The sequence below is a fragment of the Microcaecilia unicolor genome, chromosome 3, assembly GCF_901765095.1.
Source record: "Microcaecilia unicolor chromosome 3, aMicUni1.1, whole genome shotgun sequence".
Lineage (NCBI taxonomy): Eukaryota > Metazoa > Chordata > Amphibia > Gymnophiona > Siphonopidae > Microcaecilia > Microcaecilia unicolor.
Genome location: NC_044033.1, coordinates 261262574 through 261282999, shown reverse-complemented (window position 1 = coordinate 261282999; position 20426 = coordinate 261262574). Strand labels below are relative to the sequence as shown.

General features: G+C 44.1%; 1 protein-coding gene across 1 annotated transcript in view; it reads right to left on the bottom strand.

The window, feature by feature from the left end:
* STXBP5 (syntaxin binding protein 5) overlaps nt 1–20426 on the bottom strand; it is a 789999-nt gene that overhangs the window by 254798 nt on the left and 514775 nt on the right. The window contains exon 9 of the mRNA XM_030194976.1: nt 466–620. Coding sequence (XP_030050836.1) covers nt 466–620 — 155 coding nt within the window. The remainder of the gene's footprint in view (nt 1–465; nt 621–20426) is intronic.

The window sequence follows — 20426 nt, the reverse complement described above, 5'->3', positions numbered from 1 at the left end:
TAATATTCTATACATGTATACACTAAAGTGATCTGTAAATGGAGACACCTGGTCACAGAACTGCCCTTTTTATGGATAGTGCTGCTGAAAATTTGCTCAAAATTCTCCGATATTAAGCCACTATCCATGCAGTTTAAGTTAAACTGATTAGCAGCTGATTATCATTGAGATATGTTTAGCGGCTCACAGCGAGCATTCTCCACATTTATTCACTGCAGCCGCCTATCCAGACAGCAGCGATAAATATACATACTTGTTTAAACTTTGGGGCCAGTGTTTAAAAAACTGCACCCACTGCTGCATACTGAGCTATATGCTTTTGCCATGCTTAATGATAATTTTAATATAACCGCTGGATTCTGGAATAATGCAGTTTTCAAAAATAGATTGAGCGAAAGGTATTTTCCAGTTGCTCATGACATAACTGAACAAAAATAAAACAAATATGTACTTTTAACAACTCACCGTTAGGATATGGTGTTTCGCAGAGGGTTAGAAAATCAACAATTGAATAATCCATTTCTAACACGGCAGTGCTTTTCCCATGCATAACAGTTAAACAGGGCCGTCGTCCTATCGTATCATATGACAGACCTCCTGACAAGATGATGAAAGGTTCTCTAGAAATAATAATAAAAAAAACATATAAATACACATAGGTACCTAATATTCAGAAAACATTTACAAGGTGTTTTGAAAGAGAAGAACAATATTTGTTAAGGATGTGTGGCATCCCTCCAAAACAGGATGTGAAATGCACTGCACCTAAATTAATTTAGCAGTTTTATGCTCATGACTTTTATGTGGGAAGAATGGAAGAGTAAATGAGAAAACATCGGCCGAAGTGAACACTACTCTCTCGGGAGCAGTTATATTATGTACATAAAGTGAAACATGACTGAAAAGCATTAGGTTTACAAACAATGGCAACCAAAAATAAATGTGACAAACTGCAAAGTATACCCGTACTAAGAGGGAAGACTAGTGGAGTTGGTGGGGGCACCACGAAGCTCTCCGTCCACATGACGACAGCATAATGGTGATTGAGTATGAGGAAGTTGCACACCTCTGTACAGAAAAACCTCTGTACAGAAAAGCCAAACTGGGCTATCTCTGGAAGTTATGCAGACTGCTCTCAGCTGCTTTCATGGCTGTAGGAAGAGGCATTACATGAAGGAAGGGTTGGGGAAGCAGCATTAGCTGTATGGTGTGGAGGAACAAATGGATCAGTGTATTGAGCTGTATGGTGCCTCATGTGTATGAATACTGATGAATACTGTTGCTAAGGTTGGGGGGGGGCAGAGAGAGAGGCATGCACTTGTTGGGGTGTTGGGTGAGAGGAGAATACTTGCTGGAGTTGTGGAAGGGATGGAAGAGTAATGGCAGGGGTCTGAAAAGGAAAAGCAAGGAAGGGGAAAGAGGGCTTGATGGGATTTTGGAAGGCAGGGGAGAGTACTGGCAGAGGTTTTTTAGGAGAAGAAGATGGAAGGGAGAGGGTATATGATGTGATCTCAGAGAGGAAAGGGAAATAACTGATTAGAATCTGGGGGAGGGGTCACTTTCAGATGGCCCAGACAGATCCCCCTCCCACAATTCTTCAAGTTCATCAATCATAGGGGTAATTTTTTCAGTCTCAGAGGATTCATTCCTCCTTTGGGTTTGCCCTGAGCTCCACACGTCTGAATATAGTCTGTGATACAACATACAATTTTACTCTATTTCACTTTAAAACCAATTTTCCTCCCCTCTTGTTTCGTAGCCTATAAAAGAACCATTATCACAGCACACATCGATAGCTCTCACTTCCATCCTTTGTGTCACAATAACACCTCTTCACCTCACTAACAAGGCATGGGAGAAGCAGGAGGAAAAATAGAAGCTCAGGATCCAAAAAAAGTAATTTCAATTTTTAAAATCCCCTCTGACAGAAGACTCAAAGTTATAGTGGTAAAGAGGAGAGCATTTTGTATTGAATACTAATAATCTGGTATTCAAAAATTACTCAAGGATTCACTTACTACGGATGAAATGAAAGTGGCATGTATTTTTGCATTCTATCGCCTTTCACACAAATTAGTTTTGGGGGGCTGTGTGGGAATACACGGTGAGTGCACAATGATGCAGCCTTCTCAATCTCCTTCTCCACCCTGGCATAGCCATCTCTCACTTTTTCGTACTCCCTCCTTCTCCACTACATCCCTCAAACCTCATGTTTCTCACTCATTTTCCTCTCCTTCCCCTCTCCCTTTCCTTATCCCCTGAGCCCTCTTACTTTCATCCCCTGCCCCTTGGGTGGACTCCGAATCAATGATAATCCTATCGTCTCTGTATCCAGGTCTGCCAACTATCAAAGCCCACCTGCTTCAAATACATATCTCTAGAACGGCACAGAGTCTGGAAAAAGATCCACAACCCAAGTCTAAAATCAGATTGAGTCATTCACTGCTTTTGAGGGTTAATGATAAATGTTCTGCCCTATGAGGAACATTTAAGTACACAGAATATAGATAGATGCTTTACTGTTAAACCTACATGGTATATGCATTTTGGTTTACAGAATGGAGTAGTGATAAAGGCTGAGAAACAAGGAAGCCAGAGTTCAAATCCCACACTAAATATCTGTGGCTGACTGCAATGGGCTGACTACTGACCAGTTCTAGTTTCCAAATGATTTTTTAAATTATTTGTTATACCTCCCATCAGGTTCCATCTGAGCAGTTTACAATAACTAAAATCAAATGCATAAATTAGAGAGAACAGAATTTCATTCATATAGGCAAGTCTTACGAAAAGTATATAGGGAAGAAAGAACACATAGTCCAGGTTTCATATCTGGTCTGGCTGTTCTTTGAAGGCACAGCACTCAACCCTCAATCATACTCTCAGTGATCAACTGGAATACTAGAATTGCCAATTAATTCTTACTTTAAATCCTCATGTTTCTGTATAAAATATGTTTCATGTGACCTAGGAAAGTAATTTAAAGTCAATTAACCTTGCTTTCTTTCAGGTAGAGCATATTTTACTACTCGGCCGAAAACAAATAATGAAAAATATTATTCAGCAGAATACAAATACTGAGATTTAACAAATAATAAAAGAAGCAATGAGAAATCAGAGTTCAAGTGTTTATTTCAGTAGGATTTAACACAGTAGAGTCTTGGATTATTTATATTCGAATTTAAATCGCTATTTGGGTGAATACAAATAATGTATTCAGGGCACTATTTGGGCTCGATTTGAATATGAATATTTGGTACACAGCCCTAGTTTCAGGTACAGACTTAGGCTCCCTGTGACAGTGAGCCAGTCTTGCTCCCCAGAACAGCGTTAGCTCTGCCCACATTGAGCATGTTAGGAGGGGATCTTCTCCGGAGTCGCCGCATGCCACAGAGTTGTGCGCTGCCTTCATTGTGCTGATAAAGGAACGCTACTTTGTGCACTCCATCGTGTGGACTTCGGGCAGTCCATTTTTTTCTTTATATTTTTTGGAGTAATGATTTTAAGTATGGCTTTAATTCTTGTTGTACTTGGTCAAGGTAGACATGGCTCTTTAGCTCATTTCAGCCATCCTTCTAGATCTGAGAGGATTTAATTCCTCTTCACTATGTTCCAGAAATTAGTTTAAATAAGGTAAATAAATGGAAAATCTTTATGTTGAATGCTCATTCATTGAAGAACAAAATATTCATATTGTTTGATTTGATTTGCTCTAGCAAGACAGATGTTTTGTGTATTACTGAGTCTTGGTTACTTGAATCTGATTTGCTAATAGTGAGCCAATTATGTCCTCTGGGTTACTTAGCCTTTTCTAAACCTAGATTAAAACGCAGAGATGGGGGATTGTTAATTATAGATAAGTCTGATTTATATTTTAATTTCAAAGATTCTTTTATTACAGATTCAATTGAATCATTATGGATTCAGTCTAAGGATTTTAATTTGCCCTTAATTTATAGTCCACCAGGTTGCTTGTCTGCTGATTTTTCTCCTTTAACATAATTTTTATTTAGTAAGAAACAAGTGCTTTAAAGACTTTTTGTTAGATTTTAATATGCATTTTGATTTATTGAAAAATGGTTCTGTTGTATCTGAGTTTTGCTTGGTTTTGAAATGTTTAAGATGGGATCAAGTGGTTAGGGGCCCTACTCATATTCATGGTCATACTATTGATTTATGTTTTGTAAAACTACCAGATTTCAAATGACCCTTGTTTATTACTTTCTAACACACCCTGCTCTGATCATTATATTATTTCATTATCTTCTCCTATTTTATGTAGTTCTAATTTGTTATTTCTAGCAAAAAGAAGACATTTGTGTCCTCAATTTGACATTGATAAGTTAAAATATTTGTGTTGCCCCATGTAGCTTAACTTAGAATCATTATCATTTGTTTTTGCTGTTAATTATTGGGATTCTTCGTTGGCTGATAGCCAGCTGTGTTTCCTCTAATGAAGAATGAAAGGAGCGATTCACAAAAGCGGGGACAGGGAAGAAGTGGGAAACTACAGGCCGGTATGCCTCACGTCAGCGGTACGAAAAATAAAGGAGTTGCTGCTGAAGAGTTACTTAACTTTCTAGAATCTAATAGGTTGCAGGATCCAAGGCAACATAGCTTTACCAAAGGAAAATCCTGCCAAACGAATCTGATTGATTTCTTTGACTAGGTGACCAAAGAACTGGGTGAAATACATGTACTAGATGTAATCTACTTGGATTTCAGCAAAGCCCTTGATACAGTTCTTCACAGAAGATTCATGAATAAGCTGAGAGGGCTGAACGTAGGACACAAATTGGTGAACTGGATTGGAAACTGGTTAACCAACAAGTGGTGGTGGTGATGGTAAATAGAATCTGCTCAGAGGAAAGGAATGCGAGCAGTGAAGTGCCTCAGGGGTCAGTACTGGGGCGAATTCTGTTTAATAAATTTGTGAGAGACATTACTGAAGGGTTAGATGAAAATTTTTGCCATTTTGCTGATGACATGAAGATAGCCAATAGAGTGGATATCCTAGAGGGAGTAGGAACCAAGAGAAGATATCACTAAAAGTTAAAAGAATGGTCAAAGGTTTGGCAGTTAAAATTTAACAATTGTGCCAATCTAGGGTCCAAAATTTGTTACCAGAGTACAGACTCAACAGATACTTCATACATAAAGTACTCCTTACTTCATTAATTTCTTCAACTTATTTATTAAATCACATATACCTACATCTTACATTAGTCCTCGGCACTCACAGTCACTCGCCGCTTCCACTCATAACACACAGTTCTCTTCAGTACCCTAATCACTTTATCACTTCTAATCAATTAATACAACGACTTTCATTTGCTTATACCAAATGCATAAACTCAAAGAACATGTTTCAGTCTTTGCTATATCCAAATCTCCGTGATTGTATACAGGCACGGCACTCCAGTGTACACTGGCGCCCACAGAGTCTTTAAATAACAGTTCACATATTATGGAAACTTCTTAAGAACCATGTCCATGAGGATCATTTCAGTCAGGGAAAGGCTACTGAGGTACCTTGTGTGAAAATATCCACTGTGGATAAAAAGTCCTTTTAAATTCACCGGGTTCTCTGTATCTTATCCTGGTCCTCTATGCGAGACTGCATTTCGGGAATTTCCTTCTTCAGGAAGAACCAATACTTAAATTATATAATGTGTATATAGACATACAAATGCAAGAATAGGTGGTGGCTTATTTGTACTAATCAATCTGGTTCTTTTTAATCATTCCATATCAAAATTGGCTGCTAACCATTAGGATATCATTCCAAGTCAGGAGTTTTCTACCCGCCCAATAACGCTATGCCTGAAAGGCCACATGTGGGAGTTTAAATATACCTTAACTCCTCCCCTTACGTAACGTGACTGTCCTACAGCCACTCTACCTCTAAATTGAGGCCATTAGGGGCCACTGTAGCCCACTCAAAAATGTATCTTTGTTCTATATTATGCAGCCGAGCACTCACATCTCCTCCGGGCCCTGATGCTGCTACCAATGATTGACTAGTGGTGTATCTTTTTTGGGGGGTTCTGATATTACTAATATGCTCAGCAAGACAACTCTTAAGTTTCCTTTTCATGTGTCCTATATAGTATAGCGAGCATGGGCATATGATACATAACTCTTTCACTGTCACATGTGGTATGTGATGACAGATAAAACCGCCTATTGGACCCTGATTTAGCTATCCAACTTGTAGCAATCACGTGTTTACAGTAGACACATCTACCACAGGGTCCATGCTGTCCCCCGTTATTGTTTCTACCCGGCTTTTTTAATAACTCTCCCAGATTCGATTTACGGCAGTAGACTATTTTGGGGCGTTCACTGAATTCCGAATGTACTGACACTGCGTGCCAATATTTATGGACTAACTGTCCAATCTGAGGCACTTGATGGGAAAAAGGAATCACACAGGCTAAAGGACCGACCATAGATTTCTGCTTTGGAACAAACAACCACGGCCTGTGCGTATACCGCGCTCTTTTATAAGCCTTTTTTTTAAATAACATTCATAGGATACCCTCTTTGACGGAATCTATGTATCATCTCCCCAGCTTGAATTTTAAAATCTGCAAGGGAAGTAGATTGAGAAGATTAAGTACAGGGGACCTTGCTACATTGTTTCCATTGTCTTTCCTTCGGATCCTCTACCTCAAGGGTGTCCTATGGCAGATGCTGCCACCAGATAGCAACTTGAGTAGTGGCTCTGTTCTGTTAGACTGCATCCTCATAGAGGAAATTGTTTTTTGTGGGGGAGGGGGGGTGGGAGGAATAGATAATTTTATTCTGCTTTTCAAGACATTTGTCAAACCTTTACTTTTGTTGCTGGAGGCAGGGGAGGGGGGAATGGGTACATATTGTATTTGTTTTTAAGAATATTTGGATGGTTCTTTGATGCAATAAATGTGACAACCTTTTGCTGTGTTACTGTGCCTGCATCAATTCTTCTTTCATATGCTGCCCTCTCTGTTGGGTCTGTTTCTGAGGTGCCTCACCTACCTCATCTGCACTGTCACTTTCCTCCCTGCCTCAGGGATGCGGCACCTCAGGGCAAAGTTAATGCAGCATGCTGTACAACTTTTACATACTGGGGTGTGCCTGTGCAGCTCCCCCCTGCAACAGTTTCAGGGAACAGAACATCATTGTACCTCTTTTCAGCCTCTCCCTGTGGATGCATAATGGGTATCCCTAGCCATGTTCCCAAGGGATAGCCATGATCACTAGGGTTTCCAACTGAACCCAGAATCACCTGATAAGGTTGCTCCAGCCCTGAACCTACCCCTTTGCATGCGGGGACTTGTACTTCTGCTTTCCCCATTGCATTCCCTAAGAAAAGCCAGACTACAAGTTCCAGTGTGCAACAGGTTCAAGCCAGGATTGGATCAAGCCATTCAGGTGACTCTGAATCCAGTTGGCAACCTTAATGGTCAGCTGCCTACGACATTGTAGAGAGTGGCCTAGTGGTTAGAGCACCGGTCTTGTAATCCAGAGGTGGCCAGTTCAAATCCCGCTGCTGCGCCTTGTAATCTTGGGCAAGTCACTTAACCCTCCATTGCCTTAGGTACAAACTTAGATTGTGAGCCCTCCTGGAACAGAGAAATATCCAGTGTACCTGAATGTAACTCACCTTCAGCTACTACTGAAAAAGGTGTGAGCAAAATCCAAATAAAAAATAAAATAAATATGTCTATTTTGTGTGTGTGTGTGTGTGTGTGTGTGTGTGTGTGTGAGCATATCCATTGAGTCTTGTTAGCACCCTCCCTGCCATGGGGGCCTGCCCTGCCAACTCATACAAGACAGTCATGGTCTGCTGTTGTTGAGTAGGCTTGGTCAGAAAACAGTCCATGAAAGCATCACAATGCAACATGAGGAGGCTGGCTGCCTAAGGCCTGCACCGTCTCCCAGAGGAGGTGGCCATGTTCCTGTGTCCAGGGAAGCCAGGGGCAGATTATGTCCCCGTCCAAGTACTGACCACCATATCTGCCTGCAGCTGCCCACAGAGATACTTGCTGGTCTCCTTATCACAGGGGTTCTCTGTGTACACATTGGCTATTGGTGAGGTGTGAAGTGTGGCAGCAATGATATGGACAGCACTCCTGCCTTCTCCATCAGCCACATGTCATAAACACAGACTGCAGGAAAGCAGTAGCTGCAGGGACAGCCAGACAACTCAAAATACACCTACATATACTTTTACACAGAAGGGTCAGAGAGGAGAGCAGTGGGTAGTGATAAGACAGAAGGTGATTGGGAACAGAGAAATGAACACAGGTAGGGCAGGGAGAGGCCAGATGGCAGAGTAGCAAGGACAGAATGCAAGTACACAGGCTGTATGGTGCACTGAAGGCATGCATCCATCTGAATTCCTAATTACATCACAACACTCACCTTGGATGCCATCAACTGAGAGTGCAAATTTTGATGCAGAATTCAGAAGTCATGCAGAATGCAGAGTGGTTGCCATTTCCATGCAGGAAAAAAAACCCTTTTTCTGAGTGCATGTCACAAAAGTCAGGAATAGTGAGCCCTTGGGCGAACCACCCAAACAAGGATTGAGCCTGAAAACAGACAGGACTGGTACCAGCAGGAATGGAATTGAAGCGGAAGACAGGCAAGACTGGAACAAGCAGGACTGGAGCTGAAGCTGAAGGCAGACAGGGCTGGAACAAGCAGGATGGGAGCTGAAGTTGGAGGCAGGCAGGGCTGGAACAGCAGGACACGAACAAGCAGGACTGGAGCTGAAGCTGAAGGCAGGCAGGGCTGGAACAGCAGGACACGAACAAGCAGGACTGGAGCTGAAGCTGAAGGCAGGCAGGGCTGGAACAAACAGGACTGGAATTGACGCTGAAGGCAGACAGGGCTGGAACTGAAGCTGAAATCAGGCAGGGTTGGAACAAGCAGGAACACCAGGGCGAAGCTTGACTGCATGAACACGAAAGCGAGGCTTGGCTTCAGGAACACCTGTCATGTCCCCTACCTCAACGCAAGCGGTGTCCTCGGGCTGCGCGGGGTCCCATCGACACGCAAACTTGACTGGCACAGCCCTGAGCCATGTGTGTGTAGTTCTTCTCTGGGTTTGTTCAGAGAGACGGTGGTTGCAGGCTCCTTGATTGCTTTGCTTCCATGCACCTGTGTCTGCTCTCTCTCTGCCTGGCTTCCAGGCTCCTTGATTGCTTTGCTTCCATGCACCTGTGTCTGCTCTCCCTCTGCCTGGCTTTCCTTGCTTCTCTCCTATTGGTCTTCCGGTTCCTCCTCCCCCTGCTCTTCTCCTATGGCTGTGCTCCTTCTCTCTGATGGTTCCTGCTGATGTCAGACACCAGCTCTTTATCAGATGAGCTCTTCCTGGACTTCATGCTTCGGCTTCTACTTTGGTAGGTGTTATTTGCTCAGTAATTTGCTTCTTCTCTACTTTGTCCCTCATTGCTGACTCTGCTTGTACCTGGATTACTCTCTTGTCTGCTGCCTGCCTATTGACTTTACCTGTGCCTGGATTACTCTCTTGCCTGCTGCCTGCCTATTGACTTTACCTGTGCCTGTATTACTCTCCTGACCTGCTGCCTGCCTACTGACTTTGCCTGTACCTGGATTACTCTCTTGACCTGCTGTCTGCCTACTGACTTTGCCTATACCTGGATTACTCTCTTGACCTGCTGCCTGCCTATTGACATTGCCTGTTCCTGGATTACTCTCTTGCCTGTTGTTTGCCTATTGACATTGCCTGTTCCTGGATTACTCCCCTGCCTGCTGCCTGCCTATTGACTTGCCTGTACCTGAATTACTCCCCTGCCTGCTGCCTGCCTGGCCGATACGTTCACCACCCCGCTTCCAGGTCCTTCTCGTAAGTCCTGCAGGCTGCCCGCACCTAGGGACTCAACCTCTGGGGAACGGCGGTCAGTGTAGGTGAAATCCGGGGTTGTCCGCCAAGCAGAACCTGGTCCGAGTACCGGGCTCAGCAGCACGCTACTTGGTACAAGAACTCACAAGTCTGACAACACCAAAGCAAGGTTGGAATGCTGGAACATCAGAACAGGACTGGAATGCTCTCTGGAACACAACTGAGAGGAAGCGGTCCACAGCAGCCACAGGCCCTGGTCACTGGAAGGAGAGGTGAGTGTAGACCCGTGGCACGGCCACAACCGTGACAGTGCATGTCCCATATTGCTAACACACTTGGAGGAATATTTTCAAAGCACTTAGATTTACAAAGTTCCATAGTAACCTATGGAACTTTGAAAATCTAAGTGCTTTGAAATGAGCCCCATGGTCTCCTTGGAATTTGAACTCACTGCCCCTGAACAACAGGTTACCTGTTTTCACCATGCTCACGAGCATCTGTACTGCTGTCTTTGGAGAACATATATATCTCTGAGTGAAGAAGTGTAGATATCTCTGGGGGACAGGTGACTACAGTTTGCAGACCCCAACAATGAGGTTCCTAGAAGGAGTGAGAGAGCAACAAACTAACCTGATATACACCAGACTATAAGACGTCTTTCAGTGTGATAAAGGAGAGGTTCCATGAGTTAACTTTGGCAAAGAACCTAAGACACCATTCTGAAGACCAAGCAGCCATGTAGCCCATTCCCCATACTCAACCTAAAACACCTCTTCCCCAAGTATATCTGTCCGCAAGGTCCAGTTGTCAGTTCCAAAACAGTAGAACTGGGGTGAGGGAGTAGGACAGCTGTAGATTAGGTGGGAATTGATCCCTAGTCACCTGACCCTCAGGCCTAAGCTGTTACCACTAGGTCAATGGTCTATAAACACGAGTTCCAATGAGGGACCCACCTATAGCACCACATAGGGTAGACATCCCAGATCTAGGGCCAAGCACAAAGCCCCCCAGGTAAGGCATGTGAGGTCCAATACAGGTTGTAACAGTTGTTTATACCATAGCCCAATCACCAAAATTCTGAGCAGAACCCTAAACCCTCCAGCACATCTGAGGTCCTCAATACTTTTGAAGCTCATCTAACCAGCAAAGAAGGTTTGGGGAAAACAACACTGAAAAGCACGTTGTACAGAATCGCACTTAAACACTGGACAACGTATGTGCTAGCAGTTAGGCCTGCTCAGAGCAGACCCACATATGTATGGCCATTTTCTGCACAATTTGGCATAATTCTATAACAGTGCACATACATTGTGCGTCTTTTGCAGTTGTGCACTGTCGCGTGCTCGAGGACCTTGGCATACTGTCAGGCTTCTTCCCCGGGAGCACTGGGTTCGTGAGCCCATGGGCCACTACCGTGGAGCGGCAGTGGCAGGCAAGATCACCTCCAAGGTAGAGATGAGACAAAACTGGACCGGAACCCCGGACTGGAGTTCTACACCGGAATACACGGAACTGGAACGCACCGGACGGGTGCGCACTGGAGTGGAGCCCGCTGGACTGGAACACACTGGAGGGCCCCACAGGACTGGAACATACAGGAGTGAAACCCGCTGGACTGCAACACACTGGACCTAGGCTTCACCTACGCTTGACCACCTTTCCCCGAGGGTTGAGCCCTCAGGTTCTGGCAGCCAGTAGGACTTACAGGAAAACCCGGAACTGGAACTTGCAAGCAGGAACAGCAGGAATGAAGATCCAGGAGTGCCCCCTGGCACCTAGGCGCAGGCAAGGCCGACAGGCAGGGACTGTCCAGGTTCTGGCAGTCGGCAGGTTTAAACACAATGACTAGTAAACTGTACCTAGGCTAATAGAAACGCTATACCCAGGCAAACCAGTCATACACAAGAAACATACACAGAGCACACTCAGGAGACTTGAAAGCTATACACCAGCTAACAACAAAGCTGTGCCCAAGCTAACAAGTCATGCACTGGAAACAAACACAGAGCACTAGCAAAGCTATACACAGGCTAACAAGCCACACGGTGCCTAAGCTGGCTAGTCTAAACAAACACAGAGCACTAGCAAAGCTATACACAGGCTAACAAGCCACACGGTGCCTAAGCTGGCTAGTCTAAACAAACACAGAGCACTAGCAAAGCTATACACAGGCTAACAAGCCACACGGTGCCTAAGCTGGCTAGTCTAACACTAGGAACAAACACAGAGAACTAGCAAAGCTATACACAGGCTAACAAGCCACACGGTGCCTAAGCTGGCTAGTCTAACCCTAGGAACAAACACAGAGAACTAGCAAAGCTATACACAGGCTAACAAGCCACACGGTGCCTAAGCTGGCTAGTCTAACCCTAGGAACAAACATAGAAACTCACACAGAGCAAACACTGAAACAGTGTACAGAGCACTCTATACACCAGGGCCCTAGATGAAATGCAAAGGCCAGGGCTGTAGTCTCTAAGTGATTAATAAAGCCCTTCCACACCAGAGGCACAGCTGCAGCAATCACCTTGCATCCAAACAGAGGCTTGACACACAGAGAAGTCAGCCCAGCGGGAGCCATCTTGGATACTGGCATAGAGGAGTCGGCGGCAGCCATCTTGGAAAAGGCATAGCCCACACAGGTGAGGTTCAGTAGGGCAATCAGCACACAGAGCCAGAGAGAAACTAAGACAGAGACAGACACAGAGACAAGCAGAAGCCAGCACAGCCACTGACTCCCAGAAACAGGGTAAGTCTGAGGGTGGTCACGGCCACAGACGTAACATGCACCTTGGAATATAGAGCATTATTTTCTAGAGTTTGCATAAGGGGTATATGCGCATACATTCCAATTAGTGCTGATAATTGCATGTTAGGGGTCACCTATCAATGCTGATTAGCTTGTTAACTAATGAACTTGCATGCACCAAACAGCAGTGCACACAATTTCAGTGCACATTTTTGGATGCCATTTATAGAATTTGGGGGTATATGTATTATGTTTTAATTTTATAAGCTGTAGAAATCGTTTTGAATGGATTTAAGATGATACAAGCTTGTATACAAATTTGCCCAGGCAAAAATGAATATACAACGTTCACTGTGGCAAAATAGGGAATTTGGGGTTATCCTCATGAATATGGAGAAGTGTTGCATATCTAACTAAGGAGCCTGGGGCCCATTTACCAAGTAACGCTAAAATATGGCTTACGGTAGCCCCAACGTGGGTCCTTCCTGCGTACAGAGGGCACTTTTAGCGCTGCTGGGAAATGGCCAATTTTTCTATTTTGGACAATAATGGCCATGCACTAATTTCCCCATTAGAATATGGCCATTGTTGGTGATAAGGGTTCATGCTCTAATCACACATTAATCAGTTAGTGTGTGGTGATGTAGCTGTGTTAACCGATCAGCACAGTACATGCCTACTCTCTGCTCCCCAACCCGCCCACAGCGCTAAAAAATAAAATCTAGTTTTCAGAGTATGGAAAGTACTCGCAGATGTCAAAAGTACTGCGGGATGCCTGAGTGCGCCCCGTGTTAAAGCATTTTAAGCTGCAGTAATCATGACTTAGTGTTTACCTCAGCTTAGTAAAAGGACCCCCAAAACATTTCTGCAAAGGAAATATATTTCTTCATAGAGTCCTGTATACAAGAAAGAAGCAAGGTGTCATCTACTGTTCACTATTCTAATACGGGCCACTGAAACTATGATCCCATAACATGACATACTGAAAGGCACCTTGGCAAGTAATAACATGACAAATCATTTCTGCACTCGCTATCGTATAAACACTTAAACCTTGTTTACTTTTATTTGCATTCAACACTTTAAGGGCCCTGTTTACTAAGCCGCGTTAGAGGCGTGATAATGTTTTTAGTGCACGCTATGAATTAGCGTGCGCTAATCGTGTAGATGCCCAGAATATCCCTATGGGCGTCTACACGGTTAGCATGTGCTAATTTTTAGCACATGCTAAAAACGCTAGCGCACTTTAGTAAACAGGGCCCTTAGTTTCGGAGCTGGAATGAAAATAATAGTTTCTTGAGGATAAGACTTTTTTTTGTATTTACTACTTTTACAATTTTCCAATTCAAGTCAAATATAATGATTTTAGCGCTCTTTATCTGTATACATGCACACATACATATTATAAAAAGCTGATAAGTCTTATAATCAAAATGTTTTAGATTGAGGAAACAGTGCATAGCAATTAATAATGGTGTGCCTGTAATAAGTTGGGAAGATCTGCAAGATAATAATACTAAAAAAAAAAATCAAATAATGACACAACCTCCACACTCATAAAACAGAACGCTATTTTATCAAGACAGAATGAACCTCTGGTTAATGAAATATGATGAATTTGGATTAATGAGTCACTGAAGAATGTTAATAAACTCACAGGACAGGCAAAAATGACTTTTGAGGTAGCTTATTAGAAGTTTGTACAACCTTGGAATTCTGTCAAATAATAAAACTAGGCTAAAAGAGGTTTCAGAAGTTGAGCATCTTTCTTAAACTGAGAGAATGTGTCAAGCTGGGGTTGAGGAGGGGGAGGGGGATTTTAAATATTTTAAGCTGAATTTAACCTCTCATCCCATGGCTTTTCCTACCATCTCTATGCTGATGAATCCCAAATCTACCTTTCTACCCCTGATATCTCGCCTTGCATCCAAACCAAAGTTTCAGCGTGCTTGCCTGACATTGCTGTCTGGATGTCTCAACGCAACCTGAAATTAAATATGACCAAAACCGAGCTTCTCATTTTTCCCCCCCAAACCCACCTCCCCTCTCTCCCCGTTTTCTATTTCTGTTGATGGCTCTCTCATTCTCCCTGTCTCCTCAGCTCGAAACCTTGGGGTCATCTTTGACTCTTCTCTCTCCTTCTCTGCTCATATCCAGCAGATTGCCAAGACCTGTCGTTTCTTTCTTTACAACATCCGTAAAATCCGCCCCTTTCTTTCCGAGCACTCTACCAAAACCCTCATCCACACCCTTGTCACCTCTCGTTTAGACTACTGCAATCTGCTTCTTGCTGGCCTCCCACTTAGTCACCTCTCCCCTCTCCCCTCTCCAGTCGGTTCAAAACTCTGCTGCCCATCTCATCACCCGCCAGGGTCGCTTTACTCATACTACCCCTCTCCTCAAGACCCTTCACTGGCTCCCTATCTGTTTTCGCATCCTGTTCAAACTTCTTCTACTAACCTATAAATGTACTCACTCTGCTGCTCCCCAGTATCTCTCCACACTCGTCCGTGCACTCCGCTCCATGGATAAATCCTTCTTATCTGTTCCCTTCTCCACTACTGCCAACTCCAGACTTTGCGCCTTCTGTCTCGCTGCACCCTACGCTTGGAATAAACTTCCTGAGCCCCTACGTCTTGCCCCATCCTTGGCCACCTTTAAATCTAGACTGAAAGCCCACCTCTTTAACATTGCTTTTGACTCGTAACCACTTGTAACCACTCGCCTCCACCTACCCTCCTCTCTTCCTTCCCATTCACATTAATTGATTTGATTACTTTATTTATTTTTTGTCTATTAGATTGTAAGCTCTTTGAGCAGGGACTGTCTTTCTTCTATGTTTGTGCAGCGCTGCGTATGCCTTGTAGCGCTATAGAAATGCTAAATAGTAGTAGTAGTAGTAGTAGTAATTTAGTAAAGATTTCATGATAAAAATAGAAGTGCTCAAATCTTTGATATATACTGGTTTTGAAGGTACATTCAGGATGTAAAAGTCAAGATGTAAAAAATTTTTTGTAGGATGTGAAGATTTTAGGAAACTTCATGCAAAAATGAAAATATTCTGTAAAATTTAGGGATATTTTAGTTTGTTGAAAATAGGCCTTTTGATAAAGCACAAAATCATTGAGAGCTGAAGAACTCTGGTTCACCTTCCTACAGTATAAATATTTCTACTGCTTTTCACCTGAAAGAGAGGTCAATAGCTATGAATTTTTTAATGACATTTTATTGTTTATCATTTATTTAGAATTTGTTGTGCCACATTCTTCTAACAAGTAGGTCGAAGCAGTTTACGAAACTAAAATATATATTAGTAAGATGTGAAAGGAAATCAAATTACTATAGGAAACAGCAGTCATTCAATAAAGAGCATACACACTCTGTAAAAGATTTTCTGGGGCTCCTCAGTAGTCATGCAAGTTCCAACCATGGCTCTTCAAATGCCTGTTGAAACAAATGTGTTTTCAGGGTGGCTCTGAAGTTAGACTGTAAGATCAAAGGTAATGAGTTCCACAAAGTGGGGGCAAGGCAATAAGGCTGAATGGAGTGGAGGAGTCGCTTAGCGGTTAGAGCAACCATCTTGATATCCAGAGGTGGCTGGTTCATATCTCATTTCTGCTCCTTGTGATCTTGGGCAAGTCACTTAAACCTCCATTACCTCAGGTACAAGCTTAGATTGTGAGCCCTCCTGGGACAGAGAAATACCCAGTGTATCTGAATATAACTCACCTTGAGCTACTACTGAAAGGTGTGAGCAAATCTAAATTAACTCAAAAAAGACCCACCACACTTCATTCCCCCCCCCTGCTGTTTGTATATACAGGATGCACTGGTCTTATGCTCTGGAAAAACCAGAGAGCGCACTGCAAGCTTTTTGATTTATTCATGATGTTTGCTCTTTAATTGATATTCCACCACTGGAAGAACTCTTCATTCCTTAATATTTTCTTCTGGTAGCAAATTTAGCCTGCAGATATGAGAAGGTGGCAGTGGAAAAAAAACAAACAGGGCTCATTTCCTGGCCCAGGTCAGAAAAACTATTGATGATTATCTTGTATAACGGAGGTCTGTTGGTGTCCTAGAGTCAAAATAAGGTGTGTAGCTGGCAGTTCTGGATATATTTAATTTACCTCTTCTCCCTTTTGGTTCCAGGTTTTTCTTTCCCTGTTATATTGTTTTAAAACTACTGGCACTACACATGTGCACTAACATCACCATACTTAATATAATGGAACTTTCTATTTGCTTTTTGTAATTGCATTACCAATTGCTGCAATAGCTCTCCCTGAAGAGAATCCAGGATTTCCCTGCCTCTAAAAGACCCCGCAATAGGGATACCACAATCAACATCTGGCATATTAAAAATCATCTAAAAGTAGTATTTCCCCTTTCACTACTATATTTTCAATGTCTTCAATTAAATCTCTGCCACTTCTTTTGAGAAGGCGGCCTGTATATCACATCTATCCTATCTAATAAAATGCACCTCCAATGTTCTGAAGCTGACTGCGTGGCTGTCTGGGTGAGGCATTTGTGCGCTGCTCTGCTGTAAGGCTACTGAATGTCACGTAGTTCCAGGAACGTGAGCCGCAGCACTGCCCAACTGCACGAGGCCCCGCCCCTGCCACCCTCGCCGCAACGCCACGCCCCCCTAGGTCACCGGCGCCACCAGGCGTGCAGGCTCGGCCCTTCTCTCTCTGTTAGCTCTGGTCCCGCCCTCATTTCCTCTTTCTGCAATGACGGCGGGACCAGAGCTAACACAGAGAGAAGGACCAAGGCTGCACGTCTTTAAACGCTGCTTTCCTGTGAAGATGATTTTTAAAACTTGGAGCGAGTGCGGTTGGAACTGGGAGGGAGGGAGGGAGGGAGGGACGATGACCCTAGACCTGGGAGGGAGGGAGGGAGCGGGATCCTGAAACTCGGAGGGAGCGGGGAGGGGGTGGGAGGGGCAGGGCAACCCTGGAACTCAGAGGGAGGGGGCGACCCTGGAACTCGGAGGGAGGAAGGGGGGACGACCCTGGAACTTGGAGGGAGGAAGGGGGGCGACCCTGCAACCTGGAGGGAGGGAGGAGGGCGACCCTGCAACCCGGAGGGAGGGAGGAGGGCGACCCTGCAACCCGGAGGGAGGGAGGAGGGCGACCCTGCAACTCAGAAGGAGGAAGGGGGGTGACCCTGCAACTTAGAGGGAGGAAGGGAGGGCGACCCTGCAACTCGGAGGGAGGGAGGGGGGGCGACCCTGGAACTCAGAGGGAGGGAGGGAGTGGGGGGCCACCCTGGAACTCGGAGGGAGGGAGGGGGACGACCCTGGAACTCGGAGGGAGGGAGGGGGACGACTCTGGAACTCGGAGAGAAGGGAGGGGGACGACCCTGGGAAGGAGGGGGGCGATCCTGGAACTCGGAGGGAGGGGGGCCCATGGCACTCATTCTCACACACACACTCTCTCACAGACCCACTCGCACCCAGTCTCACTCTCTCTCTCTGTCACACACACACACTCGCACATTCACTCTCACACACACTCTCTCAAACATACACACTCCGAGGACAACCTTGCTAGCACCTGTTTCATTTGTGTCAGAAACGGGCCTGTTTTACTAGTGTAAATATATTTGCCATTCCTTTTTAAACAGTGCCTCTTCCTTACCCTGTAGATCCTGCAATTATCTGTCTTTAATTGGGGATGGTGGATGGCTTTAATTGTCTGGATTTAATTGGGGATGGTACCAACATGAATAGTTTGGTGTCTTAGACCATGGGATAATTTTCCAAGAGCTGATGAGCAGTGATGTGTCCATCTGTCAATGAAGGAACGAAGTGTCTTTCGCAACAGACTGGCCAAAGTACTAAAGAGGGCGTTAAACTAAATTTGCTGCGATGAGTGAAAAAAAGCCCCAAAGGTAAGATATCAACTACCTTTATAGAAGAGGGAAAAGATAGTAAAATCTGGAGAGCCCTGTATACCAATGCCCATAGTATGGGAAACAACTTTCTAGACCTAGAGGCTGCAATGATAGAAGCTGACTTGGATTTAATGGCGGTCATGGAGACGTGGCTCATGGAGAACCATGACTGGGATATAGTTATACTTGGCTATAAGCTATTCAGGAAGGACAGGGTAGGGAAAAAGGGTGGAGGAGCGGCATTATATGTTAAGAATAATATTAATGTGACAGAAATGCAGGACATATGGGGTAAGAAAAAAGCGCTATGGGTTAAACTGGAAAGAGGGAATGGAAAATGTATTTACATTTGTGTGATATACAGGCCTCCTTCACAGTCAGAAGAAATGGCTAGATATTTAATTGAAGACATTCACAAGATAGCTAGGAAAGGGGAAGTACTACTATTAATAGGTGATTTTAATATGCCAGATGTCGACTGGAGAGTCCCTGCTGCGGGGTCATCTAGAAGCAAAGGGATCTTGGATTCTCTACAGGGTTCCAGCAGTGGGTAATGGAACCAACATGGGATGGAACGATTCTAGACCTGGTGCTTAGAAATGGGGATATTGTTTCTGATTTTAAGGTGGAGGATCATTTGGTATCTAGTGATCACCGAATGGTGTGGTTCAATATTAAGAGACAGGAGGAGAAGGCTTATTCAAGATTGAAGGTCCTAGAGAAACCACTTTGCCGAGATGGGGGAATTTCTCAAGGAAGAGTTAAGTTGGATGGGAACAATTCAAAGATGTAGAACATCAGTGGGCAAAACTGAAAGGAGCTATTTTAAAGGTGACAAACCTTTACGTTAGAAAATTACATAAAAATAAGTGGAAAAGAAGGCTGCTCTGGTTTTCGAAAATAGTAGCTGAAAAGGTAAGGGAAAAAAGGTTAGCCTTCATATATTACAAGACATTATAGAAAGAAGAAGACATGCAAAAATACCTGGAAAAGCTAAGAGAATTTGTCAGGAAAGTGAAGAGGCAAATGGAGGAAAAGATAGCTGATATGGTCAAATTGGGCAACAAGGCATTTTTTAGATATATATGTGAAAGAAGGAAGTGCCACAATAGCATTGTGAGGCTCAAGTCTGAGGGGCAGGAATATGCAGAAGTTGATAAGGATAAACCTGAACTGCTAAACAATTATTTCTGTTTTGTGTTCACGGATGAAAGGCTGGGGGCAGGACCTCAGAAAACAAATGCTAATGGGGATGGATGTATGGTAGACCAGGACTGATTCTCAGAAGACTGTGTTTGTGAGGAGCTAGCTAAACTAAAAGTAGACAAAGCGAAGGGGCCTCATGGGATACACCCGAGGGTACTCAAGGAACTTGGAGAAGTTCTGGCGGCTTTGCAGTCTGACCTCTTCAATGCTTCCTTAAAGTTGAGAGTGGTTCCACAGGACTGGAACAGGGTGGCTGTGGTCCCTCTGCACAAGAGCGGAAGCAAGGAGGAGGTTGCAAATTACAGACCGGTCAGTCTGACCTCAGTGGTGAGTAAACTAATGGAAACACTTCTAAAGTGGAGGACTGTGAGGTTTCTCAAATTGAATTGACTGCAGGACCCGAGGCAGCATGGTTTCACTAGAGGCAGGTATTGTCAGACAAATCTGATTAACTTCTTTGACTGGGTGACCAAGCAGCTGGACGTGGGAGCGTCACACTAGATGTTGTGTGCAAAGCCTTTGACACAGTTCCGCATAGGCGACTGATAAATAAACTGAATGCCCTCGGTATGGGACCTAAAGTGATTGACTGGGTTAAATGGAAGGAGACAGAGGGTGGTGAGCTTGCTCTGAGGAAAAGGATGTTATCAGTGGTGTACCGCAGGGATTAGTCCTTAGTTTGGCTCTTTTTACCATCTTTGTGAGTGATATTGC